We start from the raw sequence: 21,853 nt of genomic DNA on the forward strand, positions 1-21,853 counted from the left end.
CCACTCAGAAAACCCACGTGCTTTCAAGAGCTAAAGAATCTTGAAAGAAAAACTGCAAGTGATGTGGTGTGCTAATGCTAAGGCTTGGGTTATGCGGCATTTCTTCACAGAATGGGTTAATCTGTGCTTTGGTCTGGCAGTCAAAAAATATTTGTCCGAGAAAAGCATGCCAATGAAATGTCTCCTGGTCCTCGACAATGCCCCTGGTCACCCTCCTGGCCTCGAAGAGGACATTCTTGATGAGTACAGGTTCATCAAGGTCCTTTATCTCCTGCCCAACACCATACCACTCCTCCAGCCCATGGACCAACAAGTAATTTCCAACTTTAAAAAACTGTACACGAAGCATTTGTTCAAGAAATGCTTCGATGTCAGAGACAACACCAATCTCACCCTTCGTGAATTTTGGAAGGAACATTTCAGTATCGTCCATTGCTTAAAAATTATTGACGATGCATGGCAGGGTGTCACACGAAGAACTCTCAATTCAGCATGGAAGAAATTGTGGCCAGCTTCTGTCACTGAGAGGGACTTAGAAGGGTTCGATACGCCAGACCCTGATGAACCCAAACCTATTGTGGTGGATGAAATCGTGTCTCTTGGAAAGTCCTTTGGGGCTGGAGATTGATGAGGCAGACATGAACGAACTTGTTGAGGAGCATCAGGAAGAGCTCACGACACAGGAATTGATCGAGCTCCAGGAGATGCAACATTCGGAGGTGTTGCAGGAGCTCAGTAGCAAAGAGGAGGTGGAAGAGGAGGACCGCTTTTCTACAAAGGAAATCAGAAACATGTTAGCGAAGTGGCAGGAGTTTTCTGATTTTATGGAAAAGAAGCACCCAGACAAGTTGGCATGTGGTCATGCGTTAGCCTTTTGTGACGACACTTGTGTACGTCATTTTTGTAACATTTTGAAGGGGAGACAAAAGCAAACATCCCTAGATAAGTTCCTTTTAAAATGGCCGGCAAAAAGTGAAGGTGAAAGTGAGTAAAAAAGCGAGGCCAAAAAGAGCTAAGCCAGAAGAAGAAACGTAAAAAAATGAAAACAAAATTAGAATTAAGTTTAGTGTAACGTAAGATTAACATTTATTTTTAAGTGTGTGTATAGTAAGCTAATTTCATTTATGTTAAATTTAAAGTTTATGTTACGTAGTGTTACAAAAGTGTAGTGTACCGAATGTGTTGCCGTCAAGTCTCTCTCCTCCTCGTCCTCTCTCCCGCCTCCTCCGCACACCCCACCGTTAGCCGCTACCATCTGTCTCGAAGGTAAGAACTCCATAATAATGTCACATTTTATTGCAGATCATAACCAGTACATAGGTATTTGTTATTTTGTGAGCGTAGGTTGTGAATTAGAACAATTAAAAACATGTTTTCAATATTAAACTTACCCGATGATCATATTGCTGTCAGCTCTGCTGCCCGACAGAAAAACCTACGGGCGGAATACGCCAGCGATCGCTATACAGGTGGGGGTGTACATCAACAGCGCCATCTGTCAAGTAGGTACTCAAGTACTCGATGTCAACAAAGAACCAATTTTCTCTCTGTCGTGCCACTGGCAAGACCTACTAAATACGCTGTTACTAACTGGATTTGTTTTCACAACTATTTGGTGAAGTACACTATTCCAGTTTTGAGCTTTCGCTATGCAGGGGTTTTATCTTCATTTCAAAACTTGAACTCGTTTTGGATAGATTTTATTTTGGTGACAAAGAGAGTATGGACTCTCTTTCACTTTTAAATGGCCGACCCTTCCCTTAGACGGAAGTGTGTTTAGGTTTTTAGTAATTTTGCTTAACACGTTATAGATCTTTATATTTTATATCTCTCCTCCTTTATTAGGCCTCTTCAATTAACTTTCCTTTTATTATAAACATATAAAAATAAATTTTTATGTTTTGTTTATTTGCGACCTTTCCTTTTAGTAGGCGGTCCTAACTTGGAACCGAAGTTAATCAACGTTGAGCCCGTTATATCGTATTTAACCTTTAAAGAATTTAAAACTTTTTAAATTTAATGTTTTATGAAAGAATTTCTTTGATAGTCTCGTACTGTTTTCAAAGATGAACTAACGTTTAGTATTTTAGTCTACGCAGTTGTTGACGTTCAGGACGTTCAACTTGCGTTCTATCGTTACGATAGAGAGAGAGTGTATCACGGTTTCACTTTGCAGTAAGAGTAAACCTATTCTAGCGTTTCGTTCATTCTTTCTTAGCTTAAATGGTTTAAATTCTAAATTAAAGGAACTTTTTATTTGGAAAACCTTTCAGTTTTTTCCTTTAGCAAATAACATGTTTTGACGATATATAATTGGGCTCTTCTCTCAGGTGCGAAATCTAGAGAGAAAGAGAGAGATAGAGACGGAGGGAGAGAGAGGAGATAAAACGTTTCGTTCAAGCGGGTAACGTTGTTCTCGTTTTACTCTCCTCCCTAGTCGCTGTAGGGGAAGAAGGTAAAACGTTTCTAGGGTTTTATTCTTGTTCCCAGGCTATGTGCGGTGAGAGATTGTAAACGTAGTTTATTTGATCTAGTGTTTAGTCTCTTTCCCAGCCACTGAATTCTTTATCTTTATATATGTTTTCTGTTGCATTATACGACTGTTTTCGCAATTACTACCTTTTAATGAAGAGTAGGATTGCGTGTTTCAGGTAGAAATCAGTAAAAGTTTCGATTTCAGTGAAATAAGCGCAAAACAGAAAATCAAAGTGATAAAGTGATATGCGCAAAGTGTTACAGTGTTGCGTCCGAGGGTTCGTCTGTTCGTGCCTGTCGTTCACCTAGTCCGGGACCTCTTGCAAGCTCCCAAGCCCAGGGGAGAAGTAATGTCGAACGACTTATGGGTTCCTCAGGCCTTGATCAGCGAACAGACGTTTTTCCCTCCGTGGTTTCGGGCGTATCTACCCAAGATCGCCCCACCCACACAAAGACGAGAGAGCCCATTTACTTCTCGTCTGCGGAAGAGGTTTCTCGTAAGAAACCTTGGACCAAGGTCTCGCAGCTTATTAAGTGCAAGTCGGTCCCTTCCGCGCAAGTCCAACGGCCCAGGTGTAGCCACTGGGTCAGTTCGGACTCGCTGCAGTCATCCGACGACTGCACACCTCCCAAGAGAGGCAAGGTGGTACCGCAACAGGCAGTAACTCCGTCTGTTGCCGCACCCGCTGTTTTAGACCCTCAGTCACAACGGACAGTAGCTCCGTCTGTTGCCGCTTTTGTAGACCCTGAGTGGTCTTTACTGCAGTCTATGCAGACTCAGTTAGCTGCGGTTATGCAGGAGTTTCGTGCGGAGAAGGTTAACGCTGCACCCGTTAGCCTACAACCTGCCTCGGTTGTGCGCCCAGCTCACGCTGAGGCTGCCTGCTCCCACACTCCGGCTGCGGAGAGGTTGGCGCTGCACCCGTTAGCCTACAACCTGCCACGGTTGTGCGCCCAGCTCACGCTGAGGCTGCCTGCTCCCACACTCCGGCTGCGGAGAGGTTGGCGCTGCACCCGTTAGCCTACAACCTGCCACGGTTGTGCGCCCAGCAGACGCTGAGGCTGCCTGCTCCCACACTCCGGCTGTGAGAGCTCCTCCACCCATGCGCAGTCGACCCTGCCAGACGCATGCTGACTCCCACAGACGCATGGAGCACTCCGTTGCCGTGCGTGAGCTACCACAACAACAGGAGGGTGGAGTTAAGCTGCCGTGTTTTGACACGGTGCGTCAGCCTCCGCAACCCACTGTGGTTACCGCCACTCACCCGCAGCAGACTAGTCAGTCAGGAGTTGAGGCTTCCCCACACAGCTTTGGTTGTTGCCAGCTCACAGACTGTCAAGCAGTTACATGACGTTGCCTTCTGGTCTGCTACTAATGCACCAGTGCTGTATGTCCTCACGCACCTGTTGTGGTTGACAGTTCAGTTTTTTGACAGTTCACAGACTGTCAAGCAGTTACATAACGTTGCCTTCTGGTCTGCTGCTAATGCACCAGTGCTGTATGTCCTCACGCACCTGTTGTGGTTGACAGTTCAGTTTTTGACAGTTCACAGACTGTCAAGCAGTTACATAACGTTGCCTTCTGGTCTGCTGCTTATGCACCAGTGAGACCCTCACTGAGATAACCTAGCTTTTCTCGGACAAGGTTCCTGTGGATGAGAAAGTGCTGTTCTCCCTCCTACTGATATTCCTTTGAGGACTCTGTCATTTGGAGAGGAGCCTTAAGCTGCTTAGCCTCCTATGGACTTTAATTAAAGCATAACAAGGCTTCCAGGGATGGTAAATGGTTCCGCTTCAGTCGCTAACCCCGTCTGTTGCCACACCTGCTCCCGTAGACCCTAATGGGCTTTGCTGCAAGACATGCAGTCCAAGCTTGTGTCCTTGATAGAGGAGTTTTTACGGAGAAGAACCTTCTGGCCAACAACCTTCCTACCGGTTGGTTGTGCGCCCTGTTGACACTGAGGTATCCTACTCGCGTCCGCCAGTTGAGGTGGTTCCTCCACCGATGCGACCCAGTGTGGGTTGCCAGTCACACGTTGACGTTAAGCGACGCTCGGAGGTGGTTGTTGAAGTGTGTCACTAGGAAGACGTTCAACAACCAGCAGAGGTGACTTGTTGTGACGCAGTGCGTCAACCTCAGCAACCCGGTAGGGTGTTGACTGCACAACCCAGACAGTCTAGACAGTTTCGGGTTGACGCTGTACTTCCTCGCGTCCCCATGGTTGACAGTTCACAGACTGTGCAGCAGTACCATGATATTGCGTCCGGCTCCGTCACGCATCCACCAGTGCGACCGGATTCAGCGAGTCAGACGTTGCCCACTCCGTTGCCGTTTCCTCATCAGTTTCGGATAAGGAACCCTCTGATGAGGACGTTGCTGAACTAGACGATCAACCCCCAGCCCTGCTATCCATGCAGAAGATGCTGAAGAAGGAACGCTGCCCTGTCAGGCTGTGGATGAGTCTGGTAAGGACACTGTCATCCGTGGTTCTTTTGTGTCACTTGGAAGACTACACCTCCGTCCTCTTCTGTATCATCTAGCTTTTCACTGGAAAAAGGACAAGACGCTAGAAGCGGTCTCGATCCCGGTTTCCGGAAAGATAAAGTCTGGTCTGACTTGGTGAAAGGACTTTATCAACCTTAGAAAGGGTCTTCCCCTGACTGTTCAGACTCCCAACCACGTTCTCTTCTCGGACGCATCGGACGTAGGCTGGGGTGCGACATTAGGCGGTATGGAATGCTCGGGATTATGGAACTCGAGTCAAAGGACAATGCATTTCAACTGCAAGAAGCTACTGGCAGTACGTCTGACCTGGAAAAGCTTCAGGTCTCTCCTTCAAGGCAAAGTGGTGGAGGTGAACTCGGACAACACCCGGCTTTGACGTACATCTCCAAGCAAGGAGGGACCTACTCTCTGACATGGTACGAGATCGCAAGGGACCTCCTCACCTGGTCAACAGGTCTAGACTTTTCACTAGTAACGAGGTTCATCCAAGGCAACTTGAATGTCATAGCAGATTGTCTCAGTAGGAAGGGACAAATAATTCCAACAGATTGGACCCTCCACAAGGATGTACGCAAGAGACTTTGGGCCACCTGGGGCCAGCCAACCATAGATCTCTTCGCAACCTCGATGACCAAGAGGCTCCCAATAGTTTGCTCACCTATCCCGGACCCAGCAGTAGTTCATATAGATGCCTTTCTACTAGATTGGTCACATCTAGATCTATCTGCATTCCCTCCGTTCATGATTGTCAACAAGGTACTGCAGAAGTTCGCCTCTCACGAAGGGACAAGGTTGACGCTAGTTGCTTCCCTCTGGCCCGCGAGAGAATAACTCACCGAGGTACTTCGATGGCTAGTAGACGTTCCCAGAACACTTCCCCTAAGGGTGGACCTTCTACGTCAGCCACGCGTAAAGAAGGTACACCAAGGCCTCCACGCTCTTCGTCTGACTGCCTTCAGATTATCGAAAGACTCTCGAGAGCTAGAGGCTTTTCGAAGGAGGCAACCAGAGCGTTTGCTAGAGCAAGGAGAACATCCACCCTTAGAATCTACCAATCGAAGTGGGAAATCTTCCGAAACTGGTGCAAGTCAGTATCCGTATCCTCGACCAGTACCTCTGTAACTCAAATACAGTGATACCTCGGTACTCGACCATAATCCGTTCGAGATCCGTGTTCGACCTCCGATTTGTTCGAGTACCGAATTTTTTTTCCCCATAAGAAATAATGGTATATATTCTATTCCGTTCCCAAGCACTCGAACAGGCCCAAAATATTAATAAAACGTGTACCTAAACAACAATAATTATCTAAATGTGTATGAAATTGGTCAGAAAATCCTATAAAACAATTTTAAACCATTTACTGTACTAAAATAAAACAATTTTAAACCATTTTCTGTACTGTAGTGAACATACCTTTGAGCAGCGGTTCGATGGCATACAGGGATGGATGTGGAGAGGATGGAAGGGGGAGGTTACTGCTTGGAAGGAGAGTCCCCTTCCATGATGTGGCGGGGTAGTTCTCCTTCAGGAGTTGTTTCTCTCTCCAATGAAAGGGTGGGCAGATCTATTTCAGGGGTTTCTTCTCTTCTTTGTCTCTTCTTTGGAGGAGAAACAGGCTTTGATGTAGCAGCTTTCTTTTCTTTTGTGAAAAACTGGTCTATTGTTAATTGTTTCTTCCTCCTCTGCAGTATTCTTCGAAAATGATACATGACACTATCATTAAACATATGCACTGCCCGGTTTGCTACTGCAATTTCTGGGTGGTATTTTTCAGCAAAAGCCTGCACATCTGCCCACTTGGAACAAATTTCATTGATGAGAGAACTTGGAACATCCTCCCTTACCTCATCCTCTTCTGAAGATTCCTGCTCCACAATCAGATCCTGCTGCTGTTGTTGTTGCAGGTGCAACAATTCCTCCACAGTCAACTCGGTAGAATGGCTTTCTACAAGCTCATCAATATCATCCTTGTCGACCTCAAGCCCCAAACTCCTGCCCATGACAACAATTTCCTCAACGACATCAGTGTCATCAGAAATTACAGGGGTAGCAGTGCTTGGACCCGCCTCTGGTTGGAAACCTTCAAACTCCCTCTCTGTGACACATGATGGCCACAGCTTACGCCAGGCAGAGTTCAATGTCCTATAGGTCACACCTCGCCAAGCTTGGTCAATCATGTTAACAGAGTTGAGGATGCTGAAGTGTTCCTTCCAGAATTCCTTTAGGGTCAACTTCGTGTCACTGGTCACTTCAAAACACTTTCTGAAAAGGGCCTTGGTATAGAGTTTTTTGAAGTTTGAAATGACCTGTTGGTCCATGGGCTGGAGTATGGGAGTAGTATTGGGGGGCAAGAATTTGATTTTGATAAAGCTGTATTCTTCTTTCAAGTCATCCTCGAGACCTGGAGGATGTGCAGGAGCATTGTCCATAACCAGAAGACATTTCATTGGCAAGCTCTTTTCAATGAGGTAAGCCTTAACCTGGGGGGCAAACACTTCGTTTATCCACTCAGTAAAGAATTGTCTTGTGACCCAAGATTTAGTGTTCGAGCGCCACATAACTGGTAGTGCACTTTTACAAATATTATTTCGTTTGAACACCCGGGGGTTGTCCGAGTGGTACACTAACAAGGGTTTGATCTTGCAATCGCCACTTGCATTTGCACACAGCAACAATGTTAGCCTATCTTTCATTGGCTTGTGACCTGGCATCTTCGTCTCGTCCTTGGTAATGTACGTATTGGCTGGCATTTTCTTCCAAAATAACCCAGTCTCATCACAATTAAAGACTTGTTGTGCGATCAAATTTTGTTCATTTATGTACCGATCGAATTCCCCCACGTATTTATCGGCTGCAATTTGATCCGAACTAGCTGCCTCCCCATGCCTAGTAACACGATGAATACCTGTTCTATTACGAAACTTTTCAAACCAACCCCTGCTCGCTTTAAATGTAAATGAATCACTTTCACTGGTACTCGGACTTTTCTTCACTAATTCTTCATAGATATGCAACGCTTTTTCACAAATGAACGCTTCACTAACACTTTCCCCGGCCAACTGTTTTTCTTTAATAAATATTAAAAGCAACTTTTCCATCTCCTCAATCACTTGTGGCCTTTGCTTAGTTACCGCCGTAACTCCCGTTGCAACATTCGCCTTCTTAATCATTTCTTTATGCTTTAAAAACGTAGAAATGGTCGACTTCGCCATTCCGTATTCTACCGCTAAATCGGACACTCGTACACCATTCTCATATTTCGCTATAATTTCCTTCTTCAACTCGATCGTTGTTCGCACTGTTTTCCTCTTCTCCTTCCCCTTAACACTCATTACTTTCTTGGGACTCATTATGAAAGCTAAAAAAGCAATTAAAAGCACTGAAAATCACTAAATCACAACGAATGCTGATCGCGCGTTGTCTGAGTGACGCTCTCGAGAGAACTGATGCTTCCCGAACAAGCGAGAGTGGCCGAGATGGCGCGATCATCACAAAGCCCATGCGGTCGTCACGTGTTCGGCTGGTCGAGTACCGAATTTTTGGTCGAGCACCGCAGCAAAAATTTCTCGAAAATTTTGGTCGAACTCCGAATTGTTCGAGTATAGAGTCGTTCGACTACCGAGGTATCACTGTAGCTGACTTTCTCTCTTATCTGAGGAAAGAACGATCTCTTTCAGCTCCCACTATCAAGGGTTACAGAAGCATGTTGGCATCAGTCTTCCGTCACAGAGGCTTAGATCTTTCCAACAATAAAGATCTACAAGACCTCCTTAAGTCTTTTGAGACCACGAAGGAGCGTCGTTTGGTTACACCTGGTTGGAATTTAGACGTGGTACTAAGATTCCTTATGTCAGACAGGTTCGAACCGCAACAATCAGCCTCCCTGAAAGATCTCACCTTTAAGACTCTTTTCCTGATATGCTTAACCACAGCTAAAAGAGTCAGTGAGATTCATGCCTTCAGCAAGAACATCGGATTCTCATCCGAAACGGCTACATGTTCTACAACTTGGTTTTCTAGCCAAACACGAGCTGCCTTCTCGGCCTTGACCAATATCGTTCGATATTCCAAACTTATCGCATGGTTTGAAATGAACTAGAAAGAGTATTATGTCCTGTAAGAGCTCTTAAGTTCTTTTTAAAAACCTTTACGAGGCCCGTCTGAAGCTTTATGGTGTTCAGTTAAGAATCCATCTTTGCCTTTGTCAGAGAATTCTTTATCCTATTTTATCAGACTGTTAATACAAGAAGCTCATTCCCATCTGAATGAGGAAGACCAAGCTTTGCTGAAGGTAAGGACACACGAAGTTAGAGCTGTCGCAACTTCCGTGGCCTTTAAACAAAATAGATCTCTGCAAAGTATATTCGACGCAACCTATTGGAAAAGCAAATCAGTGTTCGCGTCATTTATCTTAAGAATGTCCAGTCTCTTTACGAGACCTGCTACACTCTGGGACCATTCGTAGCAACGAGTGCAGTAGTGGTGAGGGCTCCACCACTACAATTCCCTAATTCCATAACCTTTTTAATCTTTCTCTTGAAATGTTTTATTATTGTTTTGGGTTGTCCGGAAGGCTAAGAAGCCTTTCGCATCCTACTTGATTTGGCGGGTGGTCAAAGTCATTTCTTGAGAAGCGCCTAGATTAGAGGTTTTGATGAGGATCTTTAGTATGGGTTGCAACCCGTCATACTTCAGCTTCTAGGAGTCGCTCAGCATCCTATGAGGATCGCGAGGCTCAGTAAGGAAGACGTACTTAAAAAGGCAGAGTAATTGTTCAAGTCGACTTCCTTACCAGGTACTTATTTATTTTATGTTTGTTATTTTGAATAACTGCTAAAATAAAATACGGAATACTTAGCTCATAATAATGTCAACATGTAATGCTGGTCTCTACCCACCCCCCTGGGTGTGAATCAGCTATATGATCATCGGGTAAGTTTAATATTGAAAAATGTTATTTTCCTTAGTAAAATAAATTTTTGAATATACTTACCCGATGATCATAAATTAAAGGACCCACCCATCCTCCCCAATAGAGACCCAGTGGACAGAGGAGAAAATTGGTTCTTTGTTGACATCGAGTACTTGAGTACCTACTTGACAGATGGCGCTGTTGATGTACACCCCCACCTGTATAGCGATCGCTGGCGTATTCCGCCCGTAGGTTTTTCTGTCGGGCAGCAGAGCTGACAGCTATATGATCATCGGGTAAGTATATTCAAAAATTTATTTTACTAAGGAAAATAACATTTTTTCCACTGTAATAAACTGTTTTTAGGTGTTTTTTCAGAAGTTAGGAACATATTAATTTTTTTTAGTTATTTCATATGGGAAAAATTGATCCGAGATATGAGTGAATTGACATACGAGCTCAGGTCCTGAAACGCATTAAGCTCGTATCTCAAGGTATTTTTCTATAGACAATTCAGTGAGATAGTTGGGCCTGTTTATTTGTTACCAATAAGTCTTTGAAAGAGCCACTCTTATGTCGTCTTTGACTGCAAGACGTGAATGTTATTTGTTTTTAATCAAGCACAATGCTAAGAATCCCTGCTCACAGTGGTATGTGGATGGAAACATCAGGAGGTTCCGTACACAATTCTTTGCTAAAGTAGGATAACAACATGCCGTTGTTGACCTGAATCTGGTCAATGACAAACTATCAAAAGAATCTTTTGCAGTTGAGTCATTGGCAAAGTCGATGATTTCTTCTTGCAATTTATCTGGAGGGGATGTAGGGCCCACCTTTAATGGTTTTCGAATGAGCTGGCAATCTAAGTCTGTGATATCAGGAAAAATAATTTTCTAACTCTTGACTGATAGAATCCAAGTCCTTATGGATGAGACCGCTGACATCATTCACATCATCTTTACACAGAACTGACAACTTATCGCTCATATTCTCAAAAGTGTCATACTGACTAGCTGACTTTTTCTTGCCAAAGTTTGAGTTACATTTGAAAAACTTGCAGCTTGTCCACAAAATCAATTGCAGTTGCTGAGTAACCTTGGAGTGATCTGTCGATTGCACTGATGGGAGACAATATATCATTGAGATAAGCCATTTTTGTGATCCACTTAGTGTCTGAAAGCTTGTTCACAAACTTCCTTGTTTTCTCCTTCTGATTTCTCTCGAAGAATTCCTTCAGCTCCACATTTAATGTCGCAACTCGAGCCCACTACGTTACCCCTTGATAGCCATCTTAATTCTGTATGGAAAAGGAGTGACTTTCTCAACACTAAGTTCTTGACTCAAAAGACCTAGCATCCTTGTGTTTAGCGGACTGTTTTTGATAAAGTTAACTATTGATACAACATCGTACTACAAGTATGGATTTGAGGTCTAGAGGTAGGTTATTCACAGCTAATGCATAGCAGTGAATCATGCAGTGTATCTTGATTGCCCTGGGATTTTCTTCTTTCACCCTTGCTTGGAAGCCAGACCAACAGCCTAGCATTGCAGGGGAATCCATCTGTTGTACATCCCATTATGTTTGCCCAAGAAAGCCCAACTGTAGTCCAAGACAACTTTCTTTCAAGTCACTACTCAAAGGTTTTCCTTGTTGACATTGTAACTTAACGTCTGCATCTAGAGGAGATCACATTTAGCCTAGCACATGTAGGCCACTTCTAAAAACAGATTTGCAATTACAGCCTGACTATTTTTAGAAACTTCTCACGTACCCCCAAATTTTCTCTAATGTACCCCAAGGGTTACGCGTACCCCAGGTTGAGAACCCCTGCTCTAGCAGGATAATGTCTTAGAGACTGAGCATATATTCATATGATCAGCAACAAAGCCCTCTCTCCACCAATGCTAGGACCAGGGAGGGCTAGCCAATGACTGCTGATGATTCAGCAGGTAAACCTATAGGCTCTCCCAAACACCCATCCTTAGCTCACATGTATGGTGAGGTTGCGGACACTACTAGAAACTATTGATTTTCAGCTTGACTTGATCTCCCGTCCAGCAGAACGCCAGGCAGGGCCGTTTCCAATAGCCCATCACAACCCTAAAGTCTGTTATTAAAGGACTAGGGTCTGTATATGTGTAGATACAAATCACAATTTTTTTAAGTAATTTGTACTTTTTGTAACTACAAACCTGTGTCTATTGAGTTTTACTACCCACTTCAACTGTCCCATAAGTATAATTTTAAGGTTAATGTGGTTACTGTACTCAGTATGCTGGCGAGGAGGTACGGTTTTCCCGCCACTTGCCAAGAGGTACCGAAAATTTGTTATAATTTTAACAGCTGAGTTTCAGCTATGCTGAAAACATACTCCTATTAAAGGACTCAGTTTTGCATGGTTTGGGGAAATACAGGTTGCATCCAAAAATTAAAAACATCTATTGTAGGTTTAAACTTTTTTTTTTTTTTTTTTTTTTTTTTTTTTACAAAAATTTGCATTGTGCTCTATATAAAAAGTTTGTGAATTTCCATATACCAGACCACATAACATTACTCTGATAATATTAATAGACTTAATTATGTAATGAATATTTCTCAAACTTTTTAAAGAAACATTTTATAGGTTTTATTTTTTTAATAGATTTCTATATAGTAGTTCATTACAAGAATATGTATATAGAATGTTTTACAAAAGTAATAATGTATGGTTAAAGTATGTTTTTTATTTAAAGGATTGAAAGGGAAGTATTTGAATCTTTCACTGATTCGGATAGTGATGAGAATTTTGACGATGAAGATGATGAAAATGAGGAGGAAAATTGGAGAAATGATTACCCTGATTATGATGATAGCCCATTAGAGTAAGTATTTTAAGCAGATTTGTTTAGTAGATTTAGTTAGTTTGAGTGACCCAAATTTTACTCAAGTTCCAATTATAATGTGATAGACTATAAAAACTGCCGTTTTCATATTGAGTTACAACTACTACACAAACATTTGTGCTCTCTCTCTCTCTCTCTCTCTCTCTCTCTCTCTCTCTCTCTCTCTCTCTCTCTCTCTCTCTCTCTCTCTCTCTCTCTCTCTCTCTCTTTCATATATTGACTGATTCCATTTCTTTTACAGAGACGAAGATGATTATTTGAACGCCCAGATAAGAAAAGCCAACATTAAAAAATGTAAGTATTATAATGTAGTTTCTAGTGTTTAGAATCTAATAGTACTGTAGAAAGCACATCACATAGATTAGATTTAATATAATAGGACTCTGAAGAATGTTATATTATTTGAATTTCCGACAAGAAAATGTTAACATCAAATGTTATTGAGTTGTAATTTGTTTTACATGATTTATAATTCTAACTGCACTTTGGAAAGTACATTTTACTACATAAATTTTAAAATAATATAATTTGATACAGACTCCAATTTTTGTGGGAATAAAACTAATTTTTTATACGAGATTCTCTAATCATCACTGCCTGTATTATAAGTTCAAGTGCACTTTTCTGAATCAAATTATGTCCATTCACTGTATGTATGTATATATTGAGTAAAAATTTCACTATTAAAATCTTCATAGGAATTAGTGGAGCAGTTCAACAAAACTTCACTTAAAGTATCTTTGTGGAAAGCATATTTGAATTTAATAAAAAAGGGACCTACTGGCCAGTAACTAATATAGTAGTTTCAAGTTTGCTAGAAGCCATGGCCTCTCTAGCCATGATGGTGCCAGAGTAGGAATCCAAAATTATACATGAGAATATGTTGGGAGGTTTTTTAAAAGTCCTGTTTTCAAAATGAATAGGGCTGCCGTTTATCAAATTAAAAGCCAATCCTCCTCTTATATTGTAAATTCAGGGTTAAACCTTTCACGGGTTTGAGGTTGGGACTTCAATAAGGGTTTATATTTGTTAAAATATTTCTTAGGATTGAATAAAAAACCTAAAAAACAGAAGCAATTCTTGTGGGGCTGAGTGAACATTGAAAATAACTCTTAAAAAAACAATGTACTGTCCACACAGTGCACATTTAAAGTTGCAAAAACTTGACATTCAATTTTTACTCTAGTTTGAACATTCACTTGAAATATACAGTATTTGATATATTCTCTTCAAATAAGAAATGGGTCAGCCAGACAATTCCTCAAATACAGTAATACCTCGACATACAAGTGTCCCAACATACGAGAAATTTGAGGTACGAGGAAAGTTTCAAGCAAATTTTTGCCCCGAGGAAGCCCAATCGCTGAACTTCCAACGGTCTCGAAAAACGTACAGTCTCCCTCCTACCTGCGTTGTCTCATTGGGTGGAGGATGATTTGCCTCCTCTGCTTCCACGGGAAGACTTGCCCCGGTGGTAACCCCTTCCGCTACCTCGGGCGCGAAAGGCACCCCTGACACCTCTGTGACGCTGGTAGCCACGGGAGGAGGTCTGAGCCTCATAAATGGGGTTAAAGGCGGGGGAGAAGGAAGTCGAGGCGATTTGAGACTGAGGGACCAGGACGTATGGCTCTTGCTGCTGGCCCCATTGATGTAGAAGGCTGGGGGCCTTGGGGAGCCGTTTGAACCCTGAATTGGGAAGAGTGGAAAGGCCTCAGTCTCTTCCTACCTCGGATTGGGGTACCAGTAGGCTCATATCTCCTCTTTGGGACGAGGCCCCACCTAACTTTGAGGCTTTGGTTGGCCCTAGCTGCCTCGCTAAGGACCGAGTTAACCGAATCCTCCGGGAAAAGATCCGGGCCCCAGACCGGAGCTTTGATGAGCTTATTAGGCTCGTGCCTAATGGTGGCTTCAGAGAGGACGTGTCGTCGACAACGGGTCCTGGCGCTTGCAAAATCACAGGCGTCAGCCATGAAGTTTTGCAGTAACGACTTAGTGAGGGCCTTAAGGAGGTCCTCCTCGTTGTAAGTGGCAACGGCCAACTCGGAAAGGGTGACCGAATTGAGAGATCTGCCGAATCTGCACCTAGAATCTAATTTAAGAAGAGACTCTGGGAGTTTGGGAAGCCGTTCGCTGAACTGCGTCGAGGCACAGTCCGGGCTCAACTTACCTACTGAAAAGGTAGCTGGAGCATTCCGCCAACATTCATTGTCCCCCGGAAAGAGGAGGGGGGTTAAGTCGGTCTCCCTGAGTTGTGGTAAAGGCTTCTCATCTTTGATAGCCTGGAAGACCGACTCCAGAATCTTGGTCGCACATGGTGTAGGGGTTTGGTCGTCGGCCACAAACATAGTGTACGAACTCTTGTGGGCCGTAAGCATGGTGTTCAAACATTGCCACTCATGGAACAGGCAAACCAAGACAGACTGTGCCTGTACCTTAGGAAAAATGACAGTTTCCTTTGGAACCTTATCTAAACGGATCAGAGCTTCTTCTGTGAGGCGAGCGTAGCCGGGGAAGGGGAATTCAAGACCCGGCGGGTAGAATTCGTAGTCCGTAAGAGGCCGTGTACCGAAACCCTCGATTGACAGCATACCCTCCGAAAAGGGGGCATGCAATGCTAACCTCCAAGGGTTATTCTTATTGAAAGGAGGAAGCTTGGAGGCGTCGCGAATGGGGTATTGCTGTTGAGGAGGTGGTAGCCCCGAACTCATGAGGCCTTGGACTAGGCTCTCCACTGATGCTATCCTCTCGTGTGATTGCTTCGTATGAGACGATAGCATCGACTCAAAACGAGCAAACAGTTTGTCAGAAAATTCCTCCATGTTAAATGATCCCGCCTGGGGGGGAACAGGTGCCGAAACAGAGACTACTTCTTGAGAGGTTGAGGGCACAGCAATTGGGTCTTGAGAAACTCTGGTGGAGGAGGATTTAGCCTCCGAGGGTGACGATCTCGAAGGGTTGTGGTCTTGGGAAGATTTGTGAGTTCTATATAAAGGCTTGTGAGGAGCCTTCACTTTGGGTGGAACTGGTCGGGAGCTGAGATCAGTCCCGGTTGCCTTAGGAAAACCGCGAAAAGAAGAATGGTCGGAAGTAGAAGAGAAAGCCGGGCTAGGGAGAGGAATCCCAGCCCGGGAACCACCTGACTCACCTACGTCCCTACCTGCGTCGGGATCATCCAGAGCCATGGATTCCACATCAAGGTCGAGGGTAGCGACGTCCTCAGTTAGGGTGGCGCCCGTCTCCCCTTGGTCCGGGGCCAGAAGAAGAGATGCAATGCTCTCGATGATCGGGTCCGCTAGCGCTTTGGGGACCGCAGCTGATGTTTTAGCATTGGGGTAGAGGAGGGAACACCATTCCTCAGAAAGGATATACGGCTGTCTGGCCTTCACGTTGCGGGCGAACCCGCCAACCCAGATCTTGAGGGTAGCTTGGGTGCTCTGAAAGAGAACAGACTATTAGTGAGTGATAAAAGTGCCAAAGAAAAAACTAAGAAGCCCAAGGACTTTGTAGGCACATATAAGGCATGCAGGAAGTCCATAGGACCGTGGCCTTGCAGTAATAAACAGTAAAAGAGGACATTAAAATGTAACTCCCCACAATTCTGTAATAAAGTAGCTGCACTCACCGATTCAGATGTTAGAGTGGAAGCCAATTTGTAGCAGACAGGACAGTTGTCCGGATGCCAAACAGCTAGGTCATCCACTTGAAGAGAGCAGTGAGCGTGCGAATGACACATTATGGCTGCAGGGTTGGTGGAGAACAGCGACACATGCCGTCATCGCACAGCGGAGAGTCTGTAAGATAAAAGATACATGAGTATCTTAAAGGAAAGCAATTAGGGGCCGAAGGTCCCAGTGCTTAAATATTATAAAAGTTACTATTATGTTAATAAAGTTGAATATATATAGCTATAATTATCCTGAATGAAAGCAAAAGAAGGGCCCGGGGCCCGAATGCTGTAACTCTATATATATATATCCAACCCATGATAAAACTATTCATATAAATGCCTAAACATATGAATGAAGGCAAATAGGGGACCCTGGGGGGTCCGGGGGTTATAAGTCATATATCAAATAAATGATAAAAATTATTCATATGTAAGTGCCTTAAAAATTGAATGAAGGCAAATTAGGGGACCCCGGTGTTTAAAAAATCAAATAACAGCTTTACTTGATTATAAAATTATTAAATTAAATCAAACCGTAGTCGTGATCATATCATGGAAGGCAAGGTCGAGAACTAGGATCGTATATAATAGATAAACGTGACTAAAATATAAAGGGAATCCAAGTAATAATGAATAACGTTGGCTCCGGGGTTCAACTAAAAAACTCGACCGAATGGTAATGAATAAAAGCTACTCCCGGGGATCCCGTAATGGAAGTCTTTAAACATATATACAGTGAACCCTCGCTACTTCGCGGTTCGACCATCGCGGATTCACCACTTCGCGGATTTTTTCCATAACCCATATATATACAGTAATTAATATATATATATATATATATATATATATATATATATATATATATATATATATATATATATATATATATATATATATATATATATATATATATATATGTATGCATGTATTTATGTATATATGTAGGTATGTATATGTGTATACATATAAATATATATATATATATATATATATATATATATATATATATATATATATATATATATATATATATATATATATATATATATATATACACACATATATATATATATATATATATATATATATATATATATATATATATATATATATATATATATATATATATATATATCTAAAGTAGGAAGATGTGATGTAGTTCTAAGGGAAAAGTATGGGAAATATGTCTGGGTAATAAGCAAAGCTCTACAGTACCTCCAGTTTGTTTCTTCATTATGATCAGAGATAAATGTAAACAAAACATTGGTTGCCATTTTTTATCGTGCTTTTTAGCGTGTTTAGGAAATGCATGATATAAAATCACCTTAAATATTTATGCCTGTTTCAGTTTAGGGTACTGTAGTACATGCATTAAGTGTTCTGTACATTAAAGGGTAGTTTGTTAACAGAACTACGTACAAGGGAAGGTTTTAAAAGTCTGAATATACATGTTGAATAAATAGGTAAATATGGTGTCACTACTTCGCGGATTTTCACCTATCGCGGCCGCGACTGGACCCTATCTACCGCGATAAACGAGGGTTCACTGTATATATATATATATATATATATATATAATATATATATATATATATATATATATATATATATATATATATATATATATATATATATATATATATATATATATATATATATCTATATGAGGTCCGTGAGGTGCATGACAAAGGGGGGGGGGGTCTTAAAAGGGTCCGTAAAGTGCGGGACCAAGAGGGAGAAGCCCGTACACAACTTAATATTAAATAACATAACAAGGTACCACGGAACGAATCGAAAACTCCCCGCCGATCGTCGGCCAAACGAGCGACGGAAAGAAAACGACTACGACCGGGTAGAGTAGTGGGGAAAATTAATGTACGTTAATGAATAATAATAGAATGCCTCACAGAACAACGGGAACCGCCCGTGCAAAGCGGATGCCCCCGGGAGGAGTACATAGGCGCTTATAAGATATTGGCAGGAGGAGGCTAGGAGTAGGTTGGCTCCGAGACGATATCAGGTATACCAACCTGCCAGACCCATAAGTGATATGATCACGTGGAAAGATTAAAACACTATAAAAAACATAACACATGGTAAATAAGAGAGGAAGGCATGCTGGCTGATAATAATAATAATAAAATTAGCTATAAATCAATTGTAAAACAAACAAGGACGCGAACAAGAGACAGGAAAGAACAAGCCTGACGGCGCTAGGAGTAGGCAGGGCTACCAACAGAACACAGGGTCATTGAAGTGCTAACAAAATGAAAATTTAAATTGTAATAACTGACTCATGAAAGCCCCTCGAGCAAATGCAATCATACGAATGACGTTAAAATAGTAAGCGAGTCCGTGGCGTGCGAATGTAAATAAGCTAAGATAAGATATGTGGAAAAGAACGCCGATGGCGATCAGGCATGCCAACCTCCAAAATACGCACATGAATATGAAATAACTGTTATCATAAAACAGGACAAAATAAAATTAATACGGTGTGTGAACCGTGGCGATCCATAAAGTTCACAACGAGAAACAATCAGTATGGAGGACTTATTGAAAATCGTTAGATCGAACGAGAGAGAGAGAGAGAGGAAAGGAGCCTGTCCCGAGAGAGACCCAGCAAGGTCGTGAATAAAAAACTGAATAATATAAACGAAACTGGACAAGGCCTCCTCCAATATCTCAAAACTCATAGCTCTGGTACTTAACTTACATGTAGTGACAGTGGAGTCGGACATCTTGAGGTAAATCCAGAGAAAAACCAACGAAATTCACACACAAGGCAAAATATGGTAAAAAAAACTGCGTGCTATTCAAGGAGTGACGTCACTGGCGTGGATTGTCTAGTAGTAGTACGAGGTAGAACGGCACCTCGCTGTTCGGGGATTTTGACAGGAGATATCTAAATGGTGCGAGGCCTCTGGTTGTGATTTATCGCGCCCCAGTATTATACCGACACCTACACAGGTGAGCGAGCTGGGTTCAACCTGGCATTCCCATGCAATTTTTTCTCTGGTAATATATAGCAGTTATATACCTTAGAAATGGTGCTTTAGGAGCATTTCACAGGGCGACACGGGTCGGAGCCCAGAAATAGATTTTTCCTTTGTCAAAATCCCTTTTTTGCCCCGAGATATGAGGAAATTTTTGAGTACATTTTTGGGTAAATTTTTGCCCCGAGATACAAGGAAATTTTTGAGCAAATTCTTGTCCTGAAATACAAGGAAATTTTCGAGCAAATTTTTGCCTTGAGATACGAGACGAATTTGAGATACGAGGATACGAGATGGTTCCCTATGTGGCCGCTAGGTGGCCGAGTTTGCGAGAGGCCGCTCACGAGGACAGCATCGCTCGCTCTTTCCCGTCAGATCTCCATGCTAAAAGGCCAGTAGAATCTGCGATGACTTAGAAGGAAAACAAGCAGCTGAGAGAGGGGAGACTTCAACCCCAGCGGAAACCTTCAAAGCCAGTCGTGGCTGGTTGGATGATTTAAAAAAACGGACTGGGATACACTCGGTTTCAAGGCATGGGGAAGTAGCAAGTTCCGACTCGGAAGCCGCGGCTGACTACGTCAAAACCTTTGCCTCAGTTATCGCAGAACAAGGATACATCCCCCAACAAGTGTTCAACTGCGATGAAACTGGCCTTTCTGGAAGAAGATGCCCAGGAGGACATTCATCACGGCAGAGGAGAAGAGACTACCAGGCCATAAACCCATGAAGGACCGATTAACTCTAGCCTTGTGTGCCAATGCCAGCGGTGACTGTAATGTCAAGCCACTGCTGGTGTACCACTCAGAAAACCCACGTGCTTGAAAGAGCCAAAGGATCTTGAAAGAATAACTACAAGTGATGTGGCGCGCTATTGCTAAGGCTTGGGTTACGCGGCATTTTTTCACAGAATGGGTTAATCTGTCCTTTGGTCTGGCAGTCAAAAAATATTTGGCCGAGAAAAGCATGCCAATGAAATGTCTCCTGGTCCTCGTCAATGCTCCTGGTCACCCTCCTGGTCTCGAAGAGGATATTCTTGATGAGTACAGGTTCATCAAGGTCCTTTATCTCCCGCCCAACACCATGCTACTCCTCCAGCCCATGGACCAACAAGTAATTTCCAACTTTATAAAACTGTACACGAAGCATTTGTTCAAGAAATGCTTCGATGTCAGAGACAACACCAATCTCACCCTTCGTGAATTTTGGAAGGAACATTTCAATATCGTCCATTGCTTAAAAATTATTGACGATGCATTGCAGGGTGTCACACAATCTCTTAATTCAGCATGGAAGAAATTGTAGCCAGCTTCCATCACTGAGAGGGACTTAGAAGGGTTCGATACGCCAGACCCTGATGAACCCGAACCTATTGTGGTGGATGAAGTCGTGTCTCTTGGAAAGTCCTTGGGGCTGGTGGTAGATGAGGCAGACGTGAACGACCTTGTTGAGGAGTATCAGGAAGAGCTCATGACACAGGATTTGATCGAGCTTCAGGGGATGTAACATTCGGAGGTGTTTCAGGAGCTCAGTAGCGAAGAGGAGGTGGAAGAGGAGGACCGCCTTTCTACGAAGGAAATCAGAGACATATTAGCGAAGTGACAGGAGTTTTCTGATTTTATGGAAAAGAGGCACCCGGACAAGTTGGCGTGTGGTCGTTCGTTAGCCTTTTATGACAACACGTGTACGTCAGTTTCATAACATTTTGAAGGGGAGACAAAAGCAAACATCCCTAGATAGGTTCCTTTTAAATAGGGCGGCAAAAAGTGAAGGTGAAAGCGATTCAAAAAGTGAGGCAGAAAGAGCCAAGCCGGAAGAAGAAAAGTAAAAAGATTAAAATTAAAAGAAAATTAGAATCAAGTTTAGTGTTATGTAAAATTAACATTTATTTTTAAGTGTGTGTACAGTAAGCTAATTTCATTTAAGTTAGATTTAAAGTTTAAGTTATGTTACGTAGTGTTACAAAAGTATAGCGTACCGAACGTGTTGCCGTCAAGTCTCCCCTCCCCTTTCTCTCTCCGTCCTCCTCCGCACACACCGCCGTTAGCCACTACCGTCTTTCTCGAAGGTAAGAACTCCATAATAATGTCACATTTTATTGCAGATCATAACCAGTACATAGGTATTTGTTATTTTGTGAGCGTAGGTTGTGAATTAGAACAATTAAAAACATGTTTTTCCACTGTAATACAGTGGTACCTCTACATACGATCTTAATTCGTTCCAGAAACTGCTTTTTATGTTAAAACAATCGTATGTTGGAGCAAATATTCCCATAAGAATACTGTACACTGTAATTTGTATAATTCGTTCCACACCCCAAAAACCTATAACTCCTTAATAAATTACTACATATAATTACACACAACAATAACATAACTGCATAATATGAAAGAATGATGTAAAAAAGATAA

The 21,853-nt window shown here is 42.6% G+C and overlaps 1 protein-coding gene across 1 annotated transcript in view; it reads left to right on the plus strand.

Moving 5' to 3' along the window:
- Window positions 1-21,853, plus strand: part of LOC137639127 (probable RNA polymerase II nuclear localization protein SLC7A6OS) — a 137,578-nt gene that overhangs the window by 97,264 nt on the left and 18,461 nt on the right. Inside the window, exons 6-7 of the mRNA XM_068371439.1 lie at window positions 12,630-12,758; window positions 13,021-13,073. Of these exons, the coding sequence (XP_068227540.1) occupies window positions 12,630-12,758; window positions 13,021-13,073 (182 nt within the window). The remainder of the gene's footprint in view (window positions 1-12,629; window positions 12,759-13,020; window positions 13,074-21,853) is intronic.

The sequence above is a fragment of the Palaemon carinicauda genome, chromosome 4 (assembly GCF_036898095.1).
Source record: "Palaemon carinicauda isolate YSFRI2023 chromosome 4, ASM3689809v2, whole genome shotgun sequence".
In the NCBI taxonomy this organism is placed as follows: Eukaryota; Metazoa; Arthropoda; class Malacostraca; order Decapoda; family Palaemonidae; genus Palaemon; species Palaemon carinicauda.